Below are 23875 nucleotides of genomic sequence, written 5' to 3'. Positions count from 1 at the left end.
TTCAAAGTGTGAATTCTAGTACTTCTGAAATACTCCAGAATGACAGCTTTTCACAGAAGCTGGGTCTAAAGGCCTGGACTCATGCTGTTGCTTCAGAGACCAGGGGAGGCATAAGGAATCAGACATTTGAAGATTCAAGTACTATTCTACTCCCACATCCTTCCAAGGAAATTCAGGAAGTTGATGTTACTACTACTGGTCCTAATAATGATAGCATTTATAAAGCACTTTGAGATTTGCAAAGGACTTTACTTGTGTTATCTCAACTTAGTTTTCAAAACAATCTTGAGTGCTATTATTATCCCCATTATACAAAGAAACTGAAGATCATGGGTTGTGATTTGCCCAGTAAGTGTCTAAGGCAGGATTTGAACTCCAGGTTCAAATCCCAGGTCTAGAGCTTCGCACTGTTGGCGCCTATCTCCCTCTGATGATAGTGGCGATGGCCAGACTGGGACAGGTATGAATCCCAGCTTAGTCACTGGCATTCAGTCACCAATCAACAAAACATTTACTAAGCGCTTATTCTGTGACAGACACGTGCTGGTGATAAAATACAGAATTGAGATCCCTGCCCTGTAGAAGCTTATTTGGGATATAAGTTCACATGAGTAAATAGAAGATACATAGATATATCCATATATGTGCAGCTTTAGCTATATACGTATAAATAAAATACAAAAGTTATTTCAGAGGAGGTGCTAATAACTGGGAATCAGGAAAGGTCTCTCAAAGGAGTTAACGTTTGAGGAGCCTTTAAGGGAGCTAACGATTCCAAGAGGTATGAGAGAGAACATGTATAATGGAGAATAACTAATAATGGAGAATATTCCAGGCATGTATTTTATTCTAGAGGAAACAGACACTATTATATAAAGCTCCTTGAGCAGGGAAATTACCTAGTCCAAGGCTGTGCTTTAGGAATATCAATTTGACAGTTTTGTGGAGGATGGCTTTTACAAAGAAAGGATGGATGGAGGGAGACCTATTGGTTATCGCAATAACTCATCTTAACCAAAGTATTGAAAGCCTGGATTTGGCATAGTGGTTGTGTGAGCAGAGGGAACGCACTTGATGCTATAAGTTCTGTGAAGATAGAATGGACAAGATTTGGCAACCGATTGGGTATTCAGGATAAGTGAGAAAGAACAGGAGGTAGCAAACCTGGGTCACTTGAAAAAATAGGAATGTTAAGAAGAGGGCTGGGTTTAAGGGTGAAGATGTGGTTCTATTTGGGGACATTTATTTTGATATGCTTATGGGACATCCAACTGGAGCTCAGAAGAGAGTTGAGAACTGGATACACAGACTTCAAACATCTGTTTAAAGATGATAATTGAATCCACAGGAGCTGCTGGAATCATTGAGAGTTTAGAAAGAGAAGGGAGCAGGAAATTCTGGGAAGATGGTGGAGTAGGTCAGAAAATTCAGATTTCCTCCACTAATAAGACAGACAAGCACCTCAGGGTGAATGTAGAGCAGCAAAAATAAACCAGAGTTGGAGTGAGTAGAGCAGTGGTCCTCCTGGAGAAGACCTGAGGGTCCTGAGGTTTGGCTCAAGTGAATTGTAAATACCTCCAGGCCTTCTCAGCTGGAACAACAAACAACAAGCCCTGAGGAGAGCTGGGTTGAGAGGCAGTCTCAGCCTAGGCCCCAGGAATCTTCACCTCACAGACGGTGTGGTAGTCAGACATCTGAGCAGGGGAAGATTGAAGGGCCCTTTGCTGTTGAGGGATGCCAGACCCAGCTGTGCTGACCAGATGTGGTCCTGAGCTGTAGCTGATGTGGAGGAGGAGCTAGCACATGCCTGGGGAGTGGGGTAGGGATGCTGCCGGCTGTGGGCACTTACAGGAAGGCTGAGTTCCTAGTTTCACTTCCAAGCCAGAGAAGACAGCTGAAGGTTGCAGTGGCTGGAGGGTCTGCAGGGAGCAAGAGTGCTTCCAGCACAGCATGACTGAGGGCTCTAATCATGGCTTGGTAGGAGTGGAAAGGAGGGCCCAAGGTTGGGCCTAGGACAAAGCTCAGAAAATAACGGCCAGGGGCATCATTCTCCACACCCCAGGACAAGAGCTGATTATAATAATAAGCTGCTAAAAATAAAATTAAAATTAAGATGAGTAAGCAAAGGAGAAAGAACCCAACCATAGACAGCTACTGTAGGGACAGAGAAGATCTGGGTTTGTATTCAGAGGAAGATACTGAAGTAAAAAAAGCCGCTCCAAAGGGCAATGTCAAATGGTCACAAGCCTAAAAAGAGTTTTGGGAGAACTTAAAAAGGACTTTTAAAAAAAGGACTTCAGAAATCAGAGAGATAGAGGAAAAATTAGGGGAAAAAATAAGAGCAGTCCAAGAAAATCAAGAAAATTGTGGAAAAAGAGATCCAGAATCTTAAGGAAGAAAATCACACCTTGAAAACTAGAATTGGGCAAGGGAAAGTGCATGACATTACAAGACACCAAGAAATAACAAAAACAAAATCAAAAGAATGAAAAAATGGAGGAAAATGTGAAACATTTCATTTGGAAAACAACTGATCTGGAGAACAGATCAAGAAAAAACAACAAAAGAATTATTGGACTACCTGAAAGTTATAATCAAAAAAAGAATCTTGATATAATTTTTTTTTAAGGCAATTGGGATTAAGTGACTTGCCCAGGGTCACACAGCTAGTAAGTGTGAAGTGTTTGGTTTGAGGCTAGATTTGAACTCAGGTCCTCCTGAATCCAGGGCCGGTGCTCTATCCACTGTGCCACCTAGCTGCTCCTTCTTGATACAATATTACAAGAAATAATTAAAGAAAATTGCCCTGGAGTTCCAGAAAAAGAGGATAAAGTAGAAATAGGAAAAATCTACCAATCACCACCTGAAAGAGATCCCAGGACAAAAACCTACAGAATATCATAACCAATTTTTCCAGGTTCAGGGGCAATTATAAGCAACAAGAAAAAAAAATAATTCAAATACTGCAGAGCCACAATCAGAATTATACAAGACCTAGCAAGTGGCTATACTAAAAGACCATAGGTCTTGGAACACCATATGTAGAGTATACTCCTGAATGAAAAAAAAAAAATTGGACATTTAATGAATAGAAAGACTTTCAGGTATTTGTCACAAAAAGACCAAAATGGAAAATCCAACATATAAGATCCAGGAGAGATATAAGCTAAACATCAACGAACAATTATGAGGGACTCAATTAGGTCAAACTGTTTACTTCTTATAACTTACATGTGAAAATGTTATCATTTATTCTTAAGACTGTCATCAGTACTTGGGTGGTTTGAAAGAAAGGTTGGAGCTGAGCTGAGTATCATAGGGTGATTCTAAAAAACAAAACTGGGTAAGAAAAGGTAAAAAAGAGCAATTATCTCATGCAAATGAGGCATGAGACAAAAAACTGATAGAGCAAACAGGTGAATGTGGAGGGCTGGTAGTACTGGAACCTTACTCTCATCAGATCAGGGAACAGCATATACATCTAGAAAGGTATAAAAGTTTTCTAAATTTATAAAGAAGTAAGAGGGCAAGAGGACAGGATGGGGGGGTGTTAGAAGGTATGTAGTTTAAGATTTAGGAGGGTGGGGGAAAGGAAAAGTGAAAAATTCTTGTAGGGGTGGGGTAGAATAAGGAATAGGATGGTAAGGGGAAAATATAAGGGAAGGATTCTTTAACAGGGTGTGAATTAGGAAGATAGTGATTAGAAGTAAACTAGAGGAGGGATAAAGTGAAAAGAGGCTGAGGAGGACAACAATGAGGAGAAATAGGATGGATGGAAATACACAAAGAGTAATTATAACTTTGAATGTGAATGGGACGAACTTACCTGTAAAAAGGAAATGGATAGCAGAACAGATTAAAAATCAGAATCAACAATATGTTGCTTACAGTAAACACATTTAAAAATGGGAGATACACACAGAGTTAAAATAAGGAACTGGAGTAGAATTTATTATACCTCAATGAAAAAAAAAAGAAGGGGTAATAATCATGATCTCAGATAAAATTAAAGTTAAAATAGATTTAGTTAAAAGAGATAAATAGAGAAAGTACATTATGATAAAAATTACATAGATAATGAAGCAATATCAATACTAAACCCATATGCACCAAATACTATAGCATCTAAATTGTTAAAAGAAAAGTTAAATGAATTACAGGTGGAAATAGTAATACTATAATAGTGGGGGACTTTAATTTTCCCCTCTCAGAAATAGATAAATCTAACCAAAAACTAAATAAGAAAGAAGTCAAGGGAATGAATAGAATTGTAGATATGATAGATATCTGGAGGGAATTTAATGGGAATAAAAAGGAATACACCTTTTCTCGGTGGTACATGGTACCTTTACAAAGATTAACCATATATTACAGCATAAAAATTTTATAGCTAAAAGCACAAAGGCAGAAATAGTAAATACTCTCTTTACAGATCACAATGCAATAAAAATTATATTTAATAAGGGACCATGGAAACAGAAAAAAATTAATTGGAGACTAAACTACATAATCTTAAAGAATTAATGGATTAAGGAACAAATCATAAAAACAATTTCATTAAAGAAAATGACAATAATGAGACAACATCAAAACCAATGGGATACAGAAAAAGCAGTAATCAGGAACATTTATATCACTAAGTGTTTATATCAATAAAATAGAGAAAAAGCAGACCAATGAATTGGGTATACAATTTTAAAAACTAGAAAAAGAACAAATTAAAAATCCCCAAATAAACACTAAATTGGAAATCCTAAAAATTAAAGGTGAAATTAATAAAATTGAGTGGAAGAAAACCATTGAATTAATAAATAAAACTAGGAGTTGGTTTTATGAAAAAAAATCAGTAAAATAGATAAACTATTGGTTAATATGATTTTAAAAAGAGAGAAAACCAAATTACTAGTATTAAAAACAAGTATGACTATACCACTAAAAAGATGAAATCAAAGCAATTATAAGGAGTTATTTTGCCCAATTATAGGCCAATAAATTTAGTTACTTAAGTGAAATGGAAGAATATTTACAAAAATATAAACTGCCTAGATTAGCAGAAGAGGAAATAGAAAATCTAGATAGACCTATTTTAGAAAAAGAAATTGAACAGGCCATAAATGAGCTTCCTAAGAAAAAAGCATCAGGACCAGATGGATTTACAAGTGAATTCTGTCAAACATTTAAAGACCAATATTTAAATTTTTTAACATTTAAATTCCAATATTAAATACCTTATTTGGAATAACAGGCAAAGAAGGGGTCCTACCAAACTCCCTTTATGAAACAAATATGATACTGATACATAAAGCAGAAAGAGTAAAAACAGAGAAAGAAAATTATAGACTGGTTTCACTAATGAATATGGATGCAAAAATCCTAAATAAAACACTAGCTAAAAGATTACATCAATATATTACAAAGATTATACATTATGACCAAGCGGTATTCATACCAGGAATGTAGAGATGATTTAACATAAGGAAAACTATTAAAATAATTGATTATATCAATAACAAATGTAACAAAAACAATATTATTATATCAATAGGTGAAGAAAAAGCATTTGATAAAGCATATCACTCATTTCTATTAAAAACACTTGAAAGTTTAGTTATAAGTGGACTTTTCCTTAATTGATAAGAAACATTTACCCAAAAGCATCAGCAAGCATTATTTTAATGGAGATAAACTAGAAGCCTTCCCAATAAGATCAGGTATGAAACAAGGATGCCCACTGTCACCAATATTATTCAATTTGTACTGGAAATCTTAGCAATAGCAATAAGAGAAGAAAAAGAAATAGAAGGAATTAGAATAAGGAATGAGGTAATAAAACTATCTTTTTGCAGATAATATGATGATATACTTGGAAAAATCCTAAAGACTCAACTAAAAAGTTAAATTAAATAATTGATAATTTCAGCAAAGTCATAGGATATAAAGTAAATCCTCATAAATCATTAGTATTTTCATATATCACCAACAAGACCCTTCAGGAAGAGATAAGCTAAAGATACTCCATTTTAAAAAACTCTAAACAATATGAAATACTTGGGAGTACACCTGCCAAAACAAACCCAGGAACTATATGAACAAAATCATAAAAAAAACTTTGTATACAAATAAAATCAGATTTAAATGGAGAAATATTAATTGTTCATGGGTATCCAACGCCAATGTAATAAAAATGACCATTTCACAACAATTAATCTACATATTCAATGCCATCCCAATTAAATTACCAAAAAATTATTTTACTGAGATAAAAAAAATAATAAAATTCATTTGGAAAAACAAAAGATCAAGAATATTAAAGGAACTAATGGGAAAATGTAAAGGAAGGAGGCTTAGCAGTATCAGATCTTAAACTATATTACAAGGCAAAAATGATCAAAACAATCTGGTACTGGCTAATAAATAGAAAGGTAGATCAGTGGAACAGAGTAGACATACAATTTACAGCAGCAAACAAATATAGTAACCTTGTGTTTGACATGTGTAAAGACTTAAGTTTTCAGGACAAGAATTCATTATTCGGTTAAAATTGTTGGGAAAGCTGGAAAGCAGTCTGGCAGAAATTGGGCATAGACCAATGTTTTATACCATTTACCAAGATAAGTTCAAAATAGATACAGGACCTTGATATAAAGGGAGCTATTACAAGAAAATTTGAAGAACATAGAACATATTACCTATCAGACTTATGGATAGATGAACAATTTGTTAATAAAGAAGAGATAGAAAGCACTGTGTGATGTAAAGTGGATAATTTTGATTACATTAAATTAAAAAGATTTTATACAAATAAACCAACATAGCCAAGATCAGAAGGAAAGTGGAAAACTGGGGGAAATTTTTATAGAAAATTCTTCAAATAAAGGTTCTATATCTCAAATATATAAAGAACTTCATCAAATCTATAAGAATATGAGTCATTCCCCAGTTGATAAATGGCCAAAGGATATGAACAGGCAGTTTTCCAATGAAGAAATCAAAACAATTTATAGTCATGTGAAAAAATACTCTAAATCATTATTGATTAGAGAAATGCAAACTAAAAACCTTGAGATATCATTTTAGACCTATCAGATCAACTAAAATGATAGAAGAGGAAAGTGATAAATGTTGGGGGGGGATGTTAAAAAACTGGTTGTTGGTGGATTCATTGTTGGTGGATCTGTGAGCTGATCCAATCATTTTAAAGGGCAATCTGGAATTATGCCAAAAGAGTTGTAAAACTGTGTATACCCTTTGACCCAGCAACACCACTATTAGGTCTGTTTCCCAAGATGACTAGGGAAAAAGGAAAAGAACCCATATGTTCTAAAATATTTATAGCAGCTCTCTTTATGGTGGCAAAGAACTGGAAATTGCAGAGATGCCAGCAACTGGGAATGACTGAACAAACTGTGTGATATGATTGTGATGGAATATTACTCTGCTATTAGAAATGGTGAGCTTGATTTTAGAAAAACATGAAAAGACTTGCATGACACAATGAAGAGCAAAATGGGCAGAACTAATAGAACATTGTATATAGTAACAGCAATATTGTTTTAAGAACAACTTTGAGTGACCAAGTCATTCTGACTATTATAAATGCCTAAATTAACTCCAAAGGTCCTATGAAGGAAGAAGCTGTTTACATCCAGAGAAAGAATTGTTATCTACCTACCTACCTATGTACACAAACACATACACATATATATATATATACACACATACATACATATATGTATATACATACATACATACATATATATATATACATACACATATTTGTGTCTAATGGTAGCTATCTCTAGAGTGGGGCAGGGTGGGGAGGGAAAAAGTTACAAAATAATTGTTGTATATTTAAAAGGAGTAGCAAGTTGTACATAATAGGTCTGTAGTTTCAGGTGCGATCCTCTTTTTTTTCTATTCTGCTTTGTTATGGAAATATTGTTTTATTTCTTAAGTTAATAATTTTTTTTAAAAAAATTTAAATTTTTAAAAATGAGAGCAAGATGGGCAGCTAGGTGGTGCAGTGGATAGAGAACTGGCCCTGAAATCAGGAGGACCTGAATTCAAATCCGGCCTCAGACCAAACATTGGACACTTAGTAGCTGTGTGACCCTGGGCAAGTCACTTAACCCCAATTGCCTAAATAAATAAATAAATAAATAGAAATGAAAATGAGAGCAAGAGAAGGGAACCCAGGACAGAGATCCCTGGACCCAGACAAAGGCAGCACATTGGATGGTCTTGTGAAGGAGACTAAGAAGGATTTATCAGGTAGGAAGAGAACCAAGACAGACCACAGTCACAAAACCCGGGAAGAGAGTGTATCTACAAGGATGGGGGAGTGGTCAACAGTGTCAAATGCTGCTTAGAGGTCAAGAATAGATATGGACTGAGAAAAGGCCCCTGGATTTAGCCATAAAAAGATTGTTGGTAACCTCATTTCAGTTACGTGGTGTGGACTGAAGGCAAACTGAAAGAGCTATGACATGAGAAAACCAGAAAAGACAGCTTTTTCCTACTAATTTGGCCATGAAAGGGAAAAGGTATGGAATGATAGTTTATGAGGATGTTAGGAAGGTCTTTTAAAGATAAGGAGAAGTGGCATGTTTGTAGGTAGTAGGGAAGAAACTAGTAGAGTAGGGGAGAGGCTGAAAAGTAGATAGAAAAAGGAATGATTTGAAGGCGCAAGGCCCACAGAAGAGACAGAAAGGGACAGGATCAAGGGCAAAAATAGAGGGATTAGTGTTGGCAGAGACAAAAACAAAAAGGTTGAGTACCTCATCATCCAAGATGGGATGATATTGAGGTGATTTGGCATTTGGAAGGAGAGGGATCTGGGAAGAAACGGCCTGAATTTTTTCAGTGAAGTATGAGTGGAGGTGCTTGGCTGAGAGGAAGGGAGCAAAGGCTGACTTGAGAAAAGAATGTGATGGAAAGTCAATCAGAGGGAAAGTAAAAGGATTTACTTGCAGTAGTGAGAGTATAAATTTGTAGTTGACCCACTTAGCATGGTTATGTGACTTCCTCCAGGAGCACTCAGCAGCACAAGTACAAGAAATGAGAAGATGAATGGTCAGAGTCATCTTACCAGTCCCAATAATCTTTTCCAAACCCCAATCACAGTTGTGGGTTTGAAAAGGGATGTTGAGCCATGATAATACAAAGAGGCAAAGGAATCAAAGCATAGTGTAAAGTTGAACTATAACTAAAGGGTCAAGATTTTGAAAGGTGGAAATTGAGGCCAGAACAGGGATGATGGCCTGGAAGTGGAGTGACTGGAGGTTACCATAAGGACAGAGGATAGGTTTAAGAAGGGTGAGGAACATGAAAAGTTGGGAGATCAGGAGTTTGTGGTTAGAGAAAATTCAGTTATGGATTTAGAAATGGAACATTTGTACATGATAATGAGGTCAAGGGAGTGACCATCCTTCTGTGTGGCTGAAATGAAGGTAAAGATTTTGAAAGTTGGGGAGGGGGTAAGGTACTGTGAAGCAAGGAAATTTGAGGGGATACCAGCATATCCAGCCATATGACTTAAATTCATCAAGGGCATTGAGGTGCTTTCTCCTTACTTATCTTGGGTGTCAACTCCCTGTTAGTCATTTTTGTTCTGTCATTTCCAATGTGAAAGCAATTCTCACATGACAAATGTTGGAGCAGCGGTGAAAATACAAGCACACTGAGGTTGTTGGTGGAGCTATGAATGGGTATATCCATTCTGGGATGCAGTTTGCAGCTATTTCTTAAAAGTGTCTAAGCTGTGCATACCCATTGACCCAGTGATGACACAATGAGGCATACACTCCAAAGAGATTAAAGAAAGAGGGAAAATATCCATATATGGCAGCTGTTTTTGTGATGGCAAAGAACTGGCAAGTAAGGGGGGGGCACATATCAAATGGGAAATGGTTAAATAACTTACAGTATTTGAATGTAATAGAATACTATTATACTATAAGAAATTAAGGGGATGGCTTCAGAGAAACCTGTGCAGACTTACATGAACTGATGCAGTACAGTAAGCAGAACCAAGAACACAGTTTATACTGTAACAACAGAAAAATGGACAAATTTGAAAGACTGAAGAACTCTAATCAATGCAATGACAAAGCAAGAGTCCAAAGGAACAATCAGAAAGTGACGCACCTCCTGACGGAGAGGTCATAGAAGCTTACGTAACCTAAATATGCAGGACGAAACACATTTCTGGACATTTATATGCTATTGAAACTGAGAATAGAAGATTATAGAAGTAGGAGATCACTTTCAAAAATATAAAATACCTAAGCTAACAGAACACCAAACAGAGATCTGTAAGGAACTCCTGGTCTCTATATCAAATTTACTGGACAATTCTATCAAACTTTAAAAGAATAATTAATATATAATACAAAAATTATTCTCAAAAATAGAGAAATAAAGCACTCTACCAAACTCCTTTTATGAGACAAATATATCGATTCAAAAATTTTAAATAAAATACTGGCAAAAAGACAACAATGTTTTTAAAAAATTCATCATTATGATCAAATTGGATTTATGCCAGGATGGTGCATCATTAGAAAAAACAACCAACACAAACATATTAAAAATAAAAACAAATAAAACAACATGATCATTGCAATAGATGAAGAAAAAAAACCTTTGACAAAGTCTAATACTCACATGCTAAAAGCTCTTTAAAAAAAAGGGAAAAAGGGAAAGGAAGGAAATAATCATTTTCATGGTACCTACTAAATACCAAAGGGCAGCTAGGTGGCATAGTAGGTAGAGCGCCAGGCCTGGAGTCAAGAAGACTTATCTTCCTGAGTTCAAATCTGGGCCTCAGACACTTACTGGTTGGTGACCATGGGCAAATCACTTAACCCTGTTTGCCTCAGTTTCCTCATCTATAAAATAAGCTGGAGAAGGAGATGGCAAACCATTCCAATATCTCTACCAAGAAAACCCTAAAAAAGGTCACAGAGAGTTAGACATGACTCAAAACAACTGAACTGAACTAAATGTCAAGTGATGTGCTAAGTGTTTTACTCATATTATCTCATTTGAGACTTAACAACAACTCTGGAAAATGGGGCCAATAGTGGTTAAATGACCTGCCCAGGGTCACACAGTTAGGAAGTGTCCAGGGTTATCTGAACTCAGGTCTTCCTGACTCCAGGCCCATCACTCTATCCACTGTGCCACCTTGCTACCTAGGCCTAAAAAGTATAGCTGTAGAGGGACCTTTTGTTAATATGTTAGAAGAATCTACCTAAAACTAAAAGCAAGCACCATATGCAATGGGGAAACAGTAGAAACTTTCTAAACAAGGGTAAGGATACCCCTTTTCCCTACTATTATTTGAGATAGTACTAGAACTGTTAGCAATTTCAATAAGACAAAATAAATAAAGATAAGAAGTGAGGAAAAGAGGAGTCAACCCTATCTGTATTTTTTGATGACATGATGAGTTACTTGGAAAATCCTAAAGAATCAGCAAAGAAGTTAATTGAGAAAATCAGTAGCTTTAGCAAAGTTACCACTACCAAATGAAACCTCAAAAATCAACAACATTTCATTATAATAATGACAAAATCCAAAAGGCAAAATCAAAAATCAAAAATCAACAACATTTCATTATAATAAAGACAAAATCCAAAATAGAAAGGGATATACCATTCAAAATAATTTTAAAATGCACTACCAGGATAGAAGAATATTTAGTGTTAATGGCTGGCTCATGTAAATATAATAAAATGAAAATACTACTAAAGGTAATTCACAGATTTAGGACTACACCAATCCTATAACCAAAGGGACACTTGACAAAACAAAACAAAAATAATTTAAAAATCATTTGGAGGAACAAACATCTAGAATATCAAGGAAATAATGAAAAAGGTGGAAATGAAGAGGTATAGCACTTCTTCCACATCTCAAACTAAATCATAAAGCAGTAATCATTAAAATCATTTGGTACTGGTTTTAAAATATGGGGAAAAATATCAATTGACTAGGCTAGACAAGGATGAATAAGAAATAACTGACCTTAATAACATAGTGTTCAATAAAACCAAAAACAAATTACCTAGAGAAGAACTCCCTATTTGTTAAGAATTGCTGGGGGAAAAAAAGGTCAAGCAAAAAGGAAAAGGACCCACATATAGAGATATTTATAGCAGCTATTTTATGGTGGCAAAGAACTGGAAATCAAGGGGATGCCCATCAATTGGGGAGTGGCTGAACAGGTGGTATATGATTGTAATGGAACACTATTGTATTATGGGAAATAACAAACAGGATGGTTTCAGAAAAACCCAGGAAGATTTATATGAACTGATGCAAAGTGAAATGAGCAGAACTAGGAGATCATTGTACACAATAACAGCAATATTGTAACTACAATCAACTGTGAAAAACTTAGCTACCCTGATCAATACAATGATCCAGGACAATTCCAAAAGACTCATAACGAAAAATGCTATCCACCTCCAGAGAGAGAACTGATGAACTCTGAGTGCAAATGGAAACATATTGCTTTTTTATTTTATTTTTCTTGCTTGGGGGAGAGGGACAAATGGCTAATATAGAAATGTGCTTTGTATGACTCTACATGTATAATGGGTATCATGTTGTCTGCTTCTCAATGGGTGAGGGAGGGGCTACAGGGAGGGAATGAATTTGGAATTCAAAAAAATTTTAAAAGAACATTAAAAATAAGTAAAATATTAACAACAACAAAAAAAGAACTGCTGGGAAAACTGGAAAGCAATCTGGCAGAAAATTGGCTTAGGCCAACATCTTATGCTGTATCCCACAATAAATACAAAATGTGATATATGATGTGAATATTAAATACTAGTACATAAAAAAGGAGAGAAAATCATATATCTTTCACAGTTCTGGGTAGGGGATGAATGCTTAAACATACAAGAGATTGAAGCAATTACAAAAAGATAAAAGAAATAACTATGATTACATGAAATTGAAAGATTTTGTACAAACAAAATTATTACATCTGGGGAAAAGGGAAGTGGTTAACTCGAGGGAAAAAAAAACTTTGTATCAACTATCTTTGATAAGGGTTCAATATCCAAGATATATCCCAAGTACATAGAGAATTAATAAATACATAGAACCAAAAGCTATTTCCTCGATGAAGGTGGTCAAAGGATATGAACAAATGGTTCTCAAAATGTAGACTACTATGTGAGAGAATGCTCCAAAGCACTAATAAGAGAAATATAAATCAAAACAACCCTAGGATCTCACCTGTAACCCAACAAATTGTCAATGATGACAAAAAATGGCTATTAATAGTCAATACTGGAGGGGCTGTGGAAAGAAATGTACCCAAATAGATTTTTAGTGGAGCTATGAATTCATGCAACCATTTTGGAAAACAATTTGGAATTATGCAAATAAAGTGATTTAAATACCTACCCTTTGACCCAGAGATTCCACTAGAAGGCATATGCTTCAAAGAAATGACTGAGAAAAAGAAAGGTTCCAAATACACCAAAATATCGACAGCAGTATTTTTTGTGGTAGCAAAGAACTGGAAACAAAGTAAATGTCCATCACTTGCGGAATGGCTAAACAAGTTGTGGTTCGTGAATGTGATGGAGTATTGATGTGCTTTAAGAAATAATGAACATGATGAATACAGAGAAGCATGAAAGGATTTATATGAACTGATACATAATGAAGTAAGCAAAATCAGAAAAACTATACAGAATGTCTAAAATAATGTAAATGGAAAGAACAACAAAACGATAGAAACTTAACGTTACAAAATAAACAAGTGAATAAAAACCAATTGTGACCCCTAAGAAGAGAAATGAGAAGGCACCCCCTCCCCACCCTCACCCCTGCTCCTTTTGCTGAGGTGGTCATCAGTAGGTACGGAACATTGCAATATCATGTCAGATTTTTTCACTGTGTTGATTGGTTTTGCTGATTTTTTTTTTCTCTTCTTCTCCATAAAAAAGGATTCTTTGTGGCAAAGAACTGGAAATTGAGGGGATGTCCATCAATTGGGGAATGGCTAGGCAAATTGTGGCATATGATTGTGATGGAATACTACTGTGTTGTAAGAAATGATGAGCTGGTGGATTTTAGGAAAAAATGGAAAGACTTGCATGAAATAATGAAGAGTAAAATGAGCAGAACCAAGAGAACATTATATATAGTAATAGAAATACTGTTTGAAGAATAATTGTGAACAACCAAGTTATTCTGAGTGTTATAAATACTCAAATCAACTACAAAGGACCGATGAAGGAAGATGCCATCCACTTCCAGAGAAAGAACTGATAAATCAAAGTATGTATATTATGGTTTTACATATATTTATATATTTGTGTCAAATGATGGCCTTTCTAGTGCAGAAAAACATCTGCTTCTGCTTCATTAACTACACTAAAGCCTTTGACTGTGACAACAAAATGTGACAAGTCCTCAAAGAAATGAGAGTACCGGATCATCTTATTTGTCTCCTGAGGAACCTGTTTGTGGGCCAAGAAGCAGCAGTTAGAATCAAACATAGAAAAACTAATAGGTTTAATATTTGAGGAAGAGTATGACAAGGCTTTACATTGTCACATTACTTATTTAATTTATATGCAGAGTACATCATGTGAAATTTCAGGCTGGATGCATCAAAAGCCAGAATTAAGATTGCCAGGAGAAATCTCAACAATCTCATATATGCAGACAATACCACTCTAATAGCAGAAATAACTAAGACGTCTCTTGATGAGGGTGAAAGAAGAGAGTGTCAAAACTGGCTTGAAGCTTAACATTTAAAAAAAAAACACCTAAGATCCTCATCCCATTACTTCCTAGAAAACAGAGGGAAAAGAAATAGAATCAGTGTCAGATTTTATATTCTTGAGCTCAAAGATCACTGTAGACAGCAACTGCAGCCATGAAATTAAAAGACGCTTCTTGCTAGAAAAATTACAGCAAGGAGCAGCTAGGTGGCGCAGTGGATAGAGCACCGGCCCTGAAATAAAGAGGACCTGAGTTCAAATCCGGCCTCAGACTAAACACTTGACACTTACTATCTACATCACCCTGGGCAAGTCACTGAACCCCAATTGCCTAAAAAAGAAACCGCCCCTCAAAAAAAACAAAAAAATTACAGCAAATTTGGGTAGCATACTGAAAAGCAGAGATATCACCATGCCAACAAAGGTTCGTATAGTCAAAGCTATGGTTTTTCCAGTAGCAATGTATGATGGTGAGAATTGAACTATAAGGAAAGGGGAGTGCCACAGAATTGACACTTTCAAATTATGGTGCTAGAGAAGATTTTTGAGAGTCCCTTGGACAACAAGGAGATCAAATCAGTCAATACTTAAAGAAATTAATTCAGACTACTCACTGGAAGACCAAATACTGTAGCTGCAGATTAAACACTTTGGCTACATAATGAGAAGACAGGGCTCATTGGAAAAGAGGTTGGAAAAGATTGAAGGCAAAAGGAAAAGGGGATGGCAAAAGATAATGGATAGATAATAGTATCATGGAAGCAATGAACATGAGCTTGCATAAACTTTGGGAGACAGTGGAGGATGGAAGGGCCTGATGTGCTATGGTCCATAGGGTCAGGAAGAGTTGGACAGGACTGAATGACAACACATTTTACATATCTGAATGTGCATTACCGCTGGTATTTTAGAGATGTAAATTATTTTAAATATGTTCTTTCCATAGAAACTAATTTCAGGATGCTGACAAGTCTCTTGCCTTATATAGCCATAGCCTTCTTGATATTAGTGTGATCAACATTATTTGCGATTATTACTGTTGTTAATTTGTTTTCAGTTTTATGGGGTTCAGATAGAAACAGTCTGAGGACAAGTTACTCTCCTAGCTGCATCTTCAAATGCTCTTGGGATGAGCTGGCTTATTGAGTCTCATGACAAACTTGTCCCACACTCATTTTCCTCTCCACTAGTCTTCATTATTTGTAAGATAATGTTGCTCATAATGTTTCACACCTCTTTTAAACACAAATATTGTAAAGATTGTACAAGAGGCCCCTGCTGTTAGATAGTCTTTCGTATGGGTGTGGCCAGTAAAGTCACCATGCAGCAGTCAATCTGGTGGTAAGCATCCCTGAATGTATCAAGGTCGGTCCTCAGACATAAGAAGACACACAGTCTGTCACTGGGAGTTGTTTGAAGCTTTTCACAATGGTGAGATCTGCCAGAGTTTGCACTTAGCTGGAATAGTCTTTGAGGTGTTTGGATCTGTTTGATGCCACCATTAGACAACAGAGTAACACTGGTGATGCTATATGGCTATGAATCATTGAACACCTCAATCTCTACAGAATCAAAATGGCAAAAGTGTCTCAAATGTCTGTACCCTTTGACCCGGAGATCTCACTGTGAGCCATATATGCCAAAGAGGTAAAAAAAATATATATAAAGAAAGGTCCCATATACAAAAATGTATTCATAGCAGCCCTTTTATGGTAGCAAAAAATTGGAAATAGGGACCTATAAATTGGGGAATGGCTGAACAAATCTGGGCATTGAATGTGGCAAAGTATTACTATGCTACAGGAAACAAAAACATGAAATCAGAGGTATACATAAAGACTTGTATGAACTGATGCAGAGTGAAGTAGACAGAACCAGGAAAATATTATGCACAGTGACTACAACACTGTAAATGGGAAGAACAGCAAGAAATAAAAAAACAAAAATGAAGTTGAATGCAGTTAAATTATAATGACCAAGCCTGGTTCTAGGGAAGAGCTGAGAAAATGCATTTCCCTATCCTCCCTGCATTTCAGAGGTAGTGGGTTTTGAGCATGAAATATTGCAAAGTCTGTCAGTGGATTGTTTAGTTTTACCAAATTGGTTTTTTTCTCTAAAAAAAAAACCCAAACTTTTATGTTAGAAAAAATAAAACCCTCGTAACAAATATGCCTAGTCACGTGAAGCAAATTCCCTCATTGGTCATGTCTAAAAATATATCTTTCATTCTTCATGTTGAGTCCATCATCTCTCTGGCAGGAGATGGGAAACGTGCTTCAGCTTTGGACCTCTAGATCATGTTTGTCATTTCACTGATCACAGTTCTAAAATCTTTTAAAGTTGGTTTTTTTATGTCATTGTATAAATTATTCTCCTGGTTCTTCTCTCTTCACTCTGCATAAGTTCAGACATATGTCCCCAGCTTCTTTTGAAACTGTTCATTTCATCCGTGCTTATGACACAATTATTCCATTACATTCCTATACCATATCTTGTTTAGCCATTCCCCAGTAGGAAAGCACCCTCTTAGTTTCCAGTCTTTGCTATTCTGAAAAGATCTGCTATAAATATGTTTGTACATATAGGTCCTTTTCTTCTTTCTTTGCTTTCTGGTATATGCCTAGAAGTGTTATCCCTAGGTCAAATAGCATGCACAGTTTAGTGACTTTTGCTTTTCAGTTAATTTCCAAAATGGTTGTACCAAGTGACAGCTCTACCAACAGTGCATTCATGCTCCAGTTTTTCCCACAGCCCCTCCAATATTTGTTGTTTTCTTCATGTATCATTTTTGCCAATTCAATGGCTGTGAATCTTTGTTACAAGGGATAACATGCTGGATCAGGGAAGGGCAAAACATCTAGTACAATGCCTTATACATAATAGGCACTTATTAAATGTTTCATTCATCCATTGATTGAATAAGATCATAAACCTATTGAAATGATACTGACTAATAAAATCTTCTAACCAAATAAGCAACAATCCAGAACTGACTTAGCTGCATCTTTTTTTGGGGGGCGGGGGAACCTCATGTAAACCTCATGTAAAATGAGAGATGCTATAAATTTTTATAGTTAACAATATAAGAATGTTTAATGTTTCACTTATTCATATTCTAACCCACATTTTTTTAACTTTGTCTCTTATACAGCAGTTAAGATGAGAGTATGCTGTTATGCTAAAATTGTGATGAACTTGACTAATTTGAACTCAAATATTGTGACATCTGACACTATTCAGGCTAGGTTGGGATGAAGTTTTCCTTCAAGAAAAATTAATTTACTTAGGAGAACCAACCACAGAACATAAGTAGGAATGGACTTAACTCTTGGTTAAGAATCTCTTTCTATAACATTGCTCACAAGTGGCTAACTAGACTCCATTGGAAAGCCTTTTGTGAGACAAAACCCACTTGCTGCCATACATGGCAATCCAAATCCATTTTCCTTTGGACAGTTTTCACTATTAGGAAGTTTTTCTTTCCATCAATCAACTCTTACATTGGTTTACCTGTGGCAATCCCTCTCCCTCCAACCTGCCCTGTTTCTAGTTCTGACTCTAGGGTCAAGCAAAATAAGTTTAATCTTTCTTTGACCCAGCAATACCACAACTAGGTTTGTATCCCAAAGAGATCAAAGAGAAAAGAAAAGGACCTATATGTACAAACATATTTAGAGCAGTTCTTTTTGAGGTGGCAAAGAATTGGAAATTGAGGGCATGCTCATCAATAGGAGACTAGCTGAACTAGTTGTAGCATATGATTGTGACAAAGAACTATTGTGCTATTAGAAATGACAAGGGGTGTGGTTTCAGAAAAACATGGCAAGATATATACGAACTGATGCAAAGTGAAATGAGAAGAACTGGGAGATCATTGTGCATAGTACAGTTGTAATGATCAACTGTGAAAGACTTAGCTACTCTGATCAATACAATGATTCAAGACAATTCCAAAGGACTCATGAGGGGAAAATGCTCTCTACCTCCAGAGAGCTCTGAGTGTAAACTGAAGTATAATTTTCTCACTTTTCTTATTTTTTGCTTTTTTGTGCAATATGGCTAATATAGAAATAAGTTGTGCATGATTTCACATGTATAATTGCTATCGTATTATTTTCCTTCTCAGTGAGTGGGGGAGGGCTGGGAGGGAGGGAGAGAATCTGGAACTCAAAATTTAAGAAGAAAAGAATGTTAAAAATAAATAATAAAAAAATGGAACTCTGATCTCCTGACTCATAATTCAGGGTCTCCCCACTCTTTTTCTGACTTCCCCTGAAATTCAAAACTGTGCCCCAACACCAAACACCTTTATCCCTACCACCATCCCCTTTTCAGCTCCCTTTTGTGTGTTGACTTCCCTCGCTAGAATATAAGCTCTTTGAGGGCAGGGATTGTACTTTTGCTTATTTTAGTAACCACAGCAGTTAGCACAATGCCTAGAACATAAGTATTTTAATAAATGCTTCTTTTCTTCCTTGCCTTGGCCAGCTAATTTTTTCCCCCAAGCTTCCGAATGGATTTTTTTATTGAGACATGCTTCTGATCATTTCCCTTTACCTTATTATAGACTTGAGTCTTTGGAATCACCTCTCCCATGACACTAAGGTAGTTTTCTGTTGTTTCAGCAATGTGTGTGTCCAGCCTTTTCACTGCAGGAATATTAAAACTTTCTAATTCAGTGCTGTCGATCTGCCTCTCATGGTATGAGGGTCTCTTGGATGCTGCTCTGACTGTGCTCAACTCCTTCTCTATGTTTGTCAGATTGTCTTCAGTGTCTGCCTTTGGCTTTATCAGATCTGACCTGAGGTATTAATGGGGATTAAATGAGCCAGTTATTTTGGAATATGTCCTATGGGATTGATAGAGAAAAGCAAAGTGGCAGTTAATAGCATTAGGTTTAATGACTACATTCATTCATTCCTAGTATGTTTTATACAAGAAATAATATGTAACCAATCGTTGAATGCCAAGAATCAAGTAGGGTTGTTTTTAAACTCTTCCAACAGACAGGTTTTCAAAGTAAATCAAACCAATTACACATATTGTGATATGGTAGTACAACAGAAAGCAACATAATGGCTGTCTCTATATTTCTGAGGAGAACCCCATGCAAGGAATTTGGGGACCTACTTGTGAGGTTTTAATCTTAATGACTGAGGAAAAAATCGATACAAGACTGAAATGAATTTTGGAGGGCTAGCAAATTCCAGCCAGGAAAGCTGGTTAAAAATTTGGTAAAGGAGAGAACAGAATCTGATGCAATTAATTTATTTTATGATTATGGCTAGTGGCTCACTAATCTTGCTATAGCTTTTTTTTTTTTAACTTGGAAAAGATTTCCAATTTTATAATGTGTACTTCATTTATTCACTAACTGAATGGCACTGATTATTTTAGAATAAAGCTGTAATGGTTTTTTCAGTCCTTTATGAGGGAAATATCTTTACCTTTTCAGTCTTTGTGAAAGGCACAGTGAACTTGGAGAAGATCTCCTACTTTGAACTTCAGCTAATGTAGACAAAACAAAAGTGGCTTCTAAGACCATTTCATCAATGCTGAAAGCCACAGGTCTAGAAAGGTAAAATCACAGTATAAGGGACATTTGTACCCTCATGTAGATCACAGAAATTAGCAGTACAGTGAGAGATACTTAATTTTGGAATAGAAATAGCCAAGTAGAAAAATCTTTTTTCCATTCACAGGTAAAAATATACAATGTAAGATTTTTTTTTAAAATCCCATATAACATGCTTTAGTTCTTTAAGAGACAGTTAATACATTTGAGTCATATGTACAGTTTCTTATCACTGTACCCATTTTATAAATTGTTTCACTTAAATACACTATAGAAAACTTGTAGATATCTTTCACTGAATTAAAAAAATGATATGCTATTGTTTATTTTATTTTATTGTTGTTGATGTTGGTGTTATTTTGAGACTTCGTCAGCTGGAAGTACAGTGGCCTCATCCCAACACAGGCCAGCTCAAGCTTTCATTTGCTCTATTTTTCTGACCAGGGCAGGTTGATTCCTCCTGAGGAAGCTTGGTGGCCCTCCATTCCCAAGGGCTCACTATGCTGATGCCAGACTTAATTTGGACATCCTATTGATTTTAGCCCTACTACACTCAGAAATCCCAGACTCAAGCAATCCACCAGCCTCAGCCTCATCAGCATCAGTAAATACAGGAGTGTGCCACCAAAACCAGTTGCTATGATTTATTCTAAAATAAAAATATAACTTTATAAATGACTAAGAATGATAAATCAGGGCTCCGTCAGCATAATGTAGTTTCTAGGTCAACTTTTTTCTTTTCTTTTTTTTCTTCCTTTGTTAGGCAATGGAGCTAAGTGACCTACTCAGGGTCACACAGTTAGTAAGTGTCAAGGGTCTGAGGCCGGATTTGAACTCAGGTCCTCCTGACTCCAGAGCTGGTGCTCTATCCACTGTACCACCTATCTGCCCAAGGTTAGGTATTTTCAAGCAAGATTCTAGAAGTTTTTATCACAATATACATCAATTAATATATTATTTATTTAATACATTATGGTTAGATATAATAAATTATAATTTGTTAATAAATTAATACATAGCTACTCAATAATATAAGGGACTTACTTTCCAGAAAGATCAAAATAAATAGACACAGGAGCAGTTGTAGCTTCTGAAAATGCCAGCAGTCCCTAAAAGAAAAAAAGTTGGATTTCTATGAAGTAGAAGTAATAATTATAAACTCTAGCATGAAGGAAATATGAGTCCTTACCCTCAGTTCTTTAAGACAAAATGTTACTTCAGTGTCAACTCCAACTTGAAAGTAGTCAAATTCATCAGGATCAAGATGCATTTCAGTGTACATAGACTTGGCAAAATCTATTTGAATATTAGGAAAAGCAAGGATGAAAGAAGTCAGATCCATAGTCTCTGGTTGTCAAAGCATCCTCAGGAACATTTATTGACCACGATTAAGTTTTACTTTGAAAAAAACTATATGATTGACATCATCACTCCAATATCGGTATTAGGCAAGTGGTGAGATTAGACAAATACCATACACTTTAAGGAATTCAGGTAGAAAGCTATTGATAAACAGGGTTTTTCAAAAGTAAATACTTTTGATGCATTATGAGTTTCTAATTCAAAGGATATTAAAGTGAGTCCTTTTTAATCTATTTCTTAATTATTTATTCCATTGTAAAGATAGGGCTTGATTAAGTAAAGCAATCAAATGACCCCAGTCTACCTAAAGTTAAGGATGCTGTACCTGAGATGTTTAACATATGAAGATATATCTTGATTGTTCACTAAGTATGAACCTCCCACGGGTGTGACAGGATATCTGTTCAGATTGGCTGGGGGACTTAGGGTCCACTAGGTGGCATGATGGATAGAGGGCTGGGCATGGAAGACCTAGGTTCATATTCAGCCCCAGACTTTTACGTGCTGTGTGACTCTGGGCAAGTCACTTAACCTCCATATGCCTCAGTTTCCTCATCTGTAAAATGGAGATAACAATAGTACCTACTTCCCAGTATTGTTGTGAGGATCAAATGAGAATATCTGCATAGTAAATAGCTTTACACTAGCTTTAAAGTTCCTGGCACTTGGTAAATGCTATATAAATGTTAGTAATTGTTATTGTTCTTTATTTCTCATGCCCTCTGTGGACTGTCATAAAGACAGGAGCTAGTTGAGGGCCCAAGAGATTGAAGTGCCTGGTGGTGGAGGGGAAAGAGAGCCACTGCTGAAACGGAACTCCGTGAGAAGGACGAAGAGCACAAGGTAGGCCCACCTTTGCTTCCTCTCCCTCCAGCCTGGCCAGAGGAGGATGCTGCAAGCTTTGGAGGGTCAGGAGAGGTTTAGACTTTCCATCTTCTTATTAGCATTCTAGCAGCATCCCTGGAACAACTTCAGGCAGAGTCTGCATGGGGAGCCAAGGACAGACTGGGAAGAGATTCCGGAAAAGATACACCATCCCTAAGGAGAACAGCTTGGGAATTCTAACAAAAGGAATTTCAGGAACTGGGAACTGCCTACTGTGCCACACGTGCTCACCAAGCGTGCGCCCACTTTGCCCTGAACTCTGCACTGGTGGTAAAATCACAGGCTTTGAAGGGGAATATTTGTACCAACTATACCAACTATATTACTTTAGTAAATATGCCTTTCTAAAAGTCAATTAAATCTCACTAACTAATTAATATCAACTAATACTTATGTGAGAAGCACACTAGCAGGCACTACATTAGAAAGACACCCTAGAATCTCGAAGACCCAGAAGACCCACGTTCTGGGGACCTGAGTTGTGAATGAGGTGAGCCAGAAGAGTAAATCCAGACCTTAAATATGTTTATATTTCTGTATAATAAAAATTCCTCAAATGAGAGATAATGGCATAGTTGGTGCCGATTTGTAACACATAAAACTAGCTAGTTTTAATTAGGAGGATGAAAGACCTACCAGTAAACATGTTCAAAGAAGCACTAGATTTCAGTTCTCGTTCTGATCCAACTATTTCTATAAAACCTATTATGTACTCCACAACCTTGGGCAAATCAGCTAACCTCCCTAAGCCTTTTCTCTTCTCTGTAAAATGAGAGGGTAGAGCTAAATTCAATAAGCATTTATTAAAGACCTAATATGGGGCAAAGTATTGTTTAGATGCTCTGTAAGTTCTTTTCTAGTTCTGTGGATCTGATTTTGTGAACTACACAATATATTCAAATGCCTTTTACCCAAAAAGGAAATTAACTCAATGTGAATTTTGCAATACATTGTAAACATTCAATTTAAATTACACAAGCAACATTTACTTTGAGATATCCTGTACGATTCCATCTTGCGAAAATGAAATTGCTACTTCAAACATATTTGTTCTTTTCTAAGTTGATCTAAGAACAACTCAATCTTTATAAGAGAATACTTTTTTTTAAGTAAAGGTATGATTTTAATTTGTGCTTTCTAGACCTTAGATAAGTTAGGAAAGTTTAGTCAAAATAACAATTGTGTATATTAAAATTCTAAGCCATCCCTCCCCCACAAATATTTTAGGAGAGGTTATCTTATGCTTTTGATTGCCAAAATAATCTTGAGCAGAGAAAAACAACCCCCCCCACCACAC

General features: G+C 36.0%; 1 protein-coding gene across 1 annotated transcript in view; it reads right to left on the bottom strand.

Annotated features, from left to right (window-relative positions):
- RAD9B (RAD9 checkpoint clamp component B) overlaps positions 1-23875 on the bottom strand; it is a 44090-nt gene that overhangs the window by 169 nt on the left and 20046 nt on the right. Inside the window, exons 7-10 of the mRNA XM_027853587.1 lie at positions 21521-21627; positions 21376-21440; positions 20204-20326; positions 19314-19557 (exon numbers count right to left, since the gene is read on the bottom strand). Of these exons, the coding sequence (XP_027709388.1) occupies positions 19314-19557; positions 20204-20326; positions 21376-21440; positions 21521-21627 (539 nt within the window). The remainder of the gene's footprint in view (positions 1-19313; positions 19558-20203; positions 20327-21375; positions 21441-21520; positions 21628-23875) is intronic.

The sequence above is a fragment of the Vombatus ursinus genome, unplaced genomic scaffold (genome assembly GCF_900497805.2).
Source record: "Vombatus ursinus unplaced genomic scaffold, bare-nosed wombat genome assembly UNPS02009994.1, whole genome shotgun sequence".
In the NCBI taxonomy this organism is placed as follows: Eukaryota; Metazoa; Chordata; class Mammalia; order Diprotodontia; family Vombatidae; genus Vombatus; species Vombatus ursinus.
Note: the sequence above shows the minus strand (reverse complement) of the source record. Positions and strands in the feature narration are given on the sequence as shown.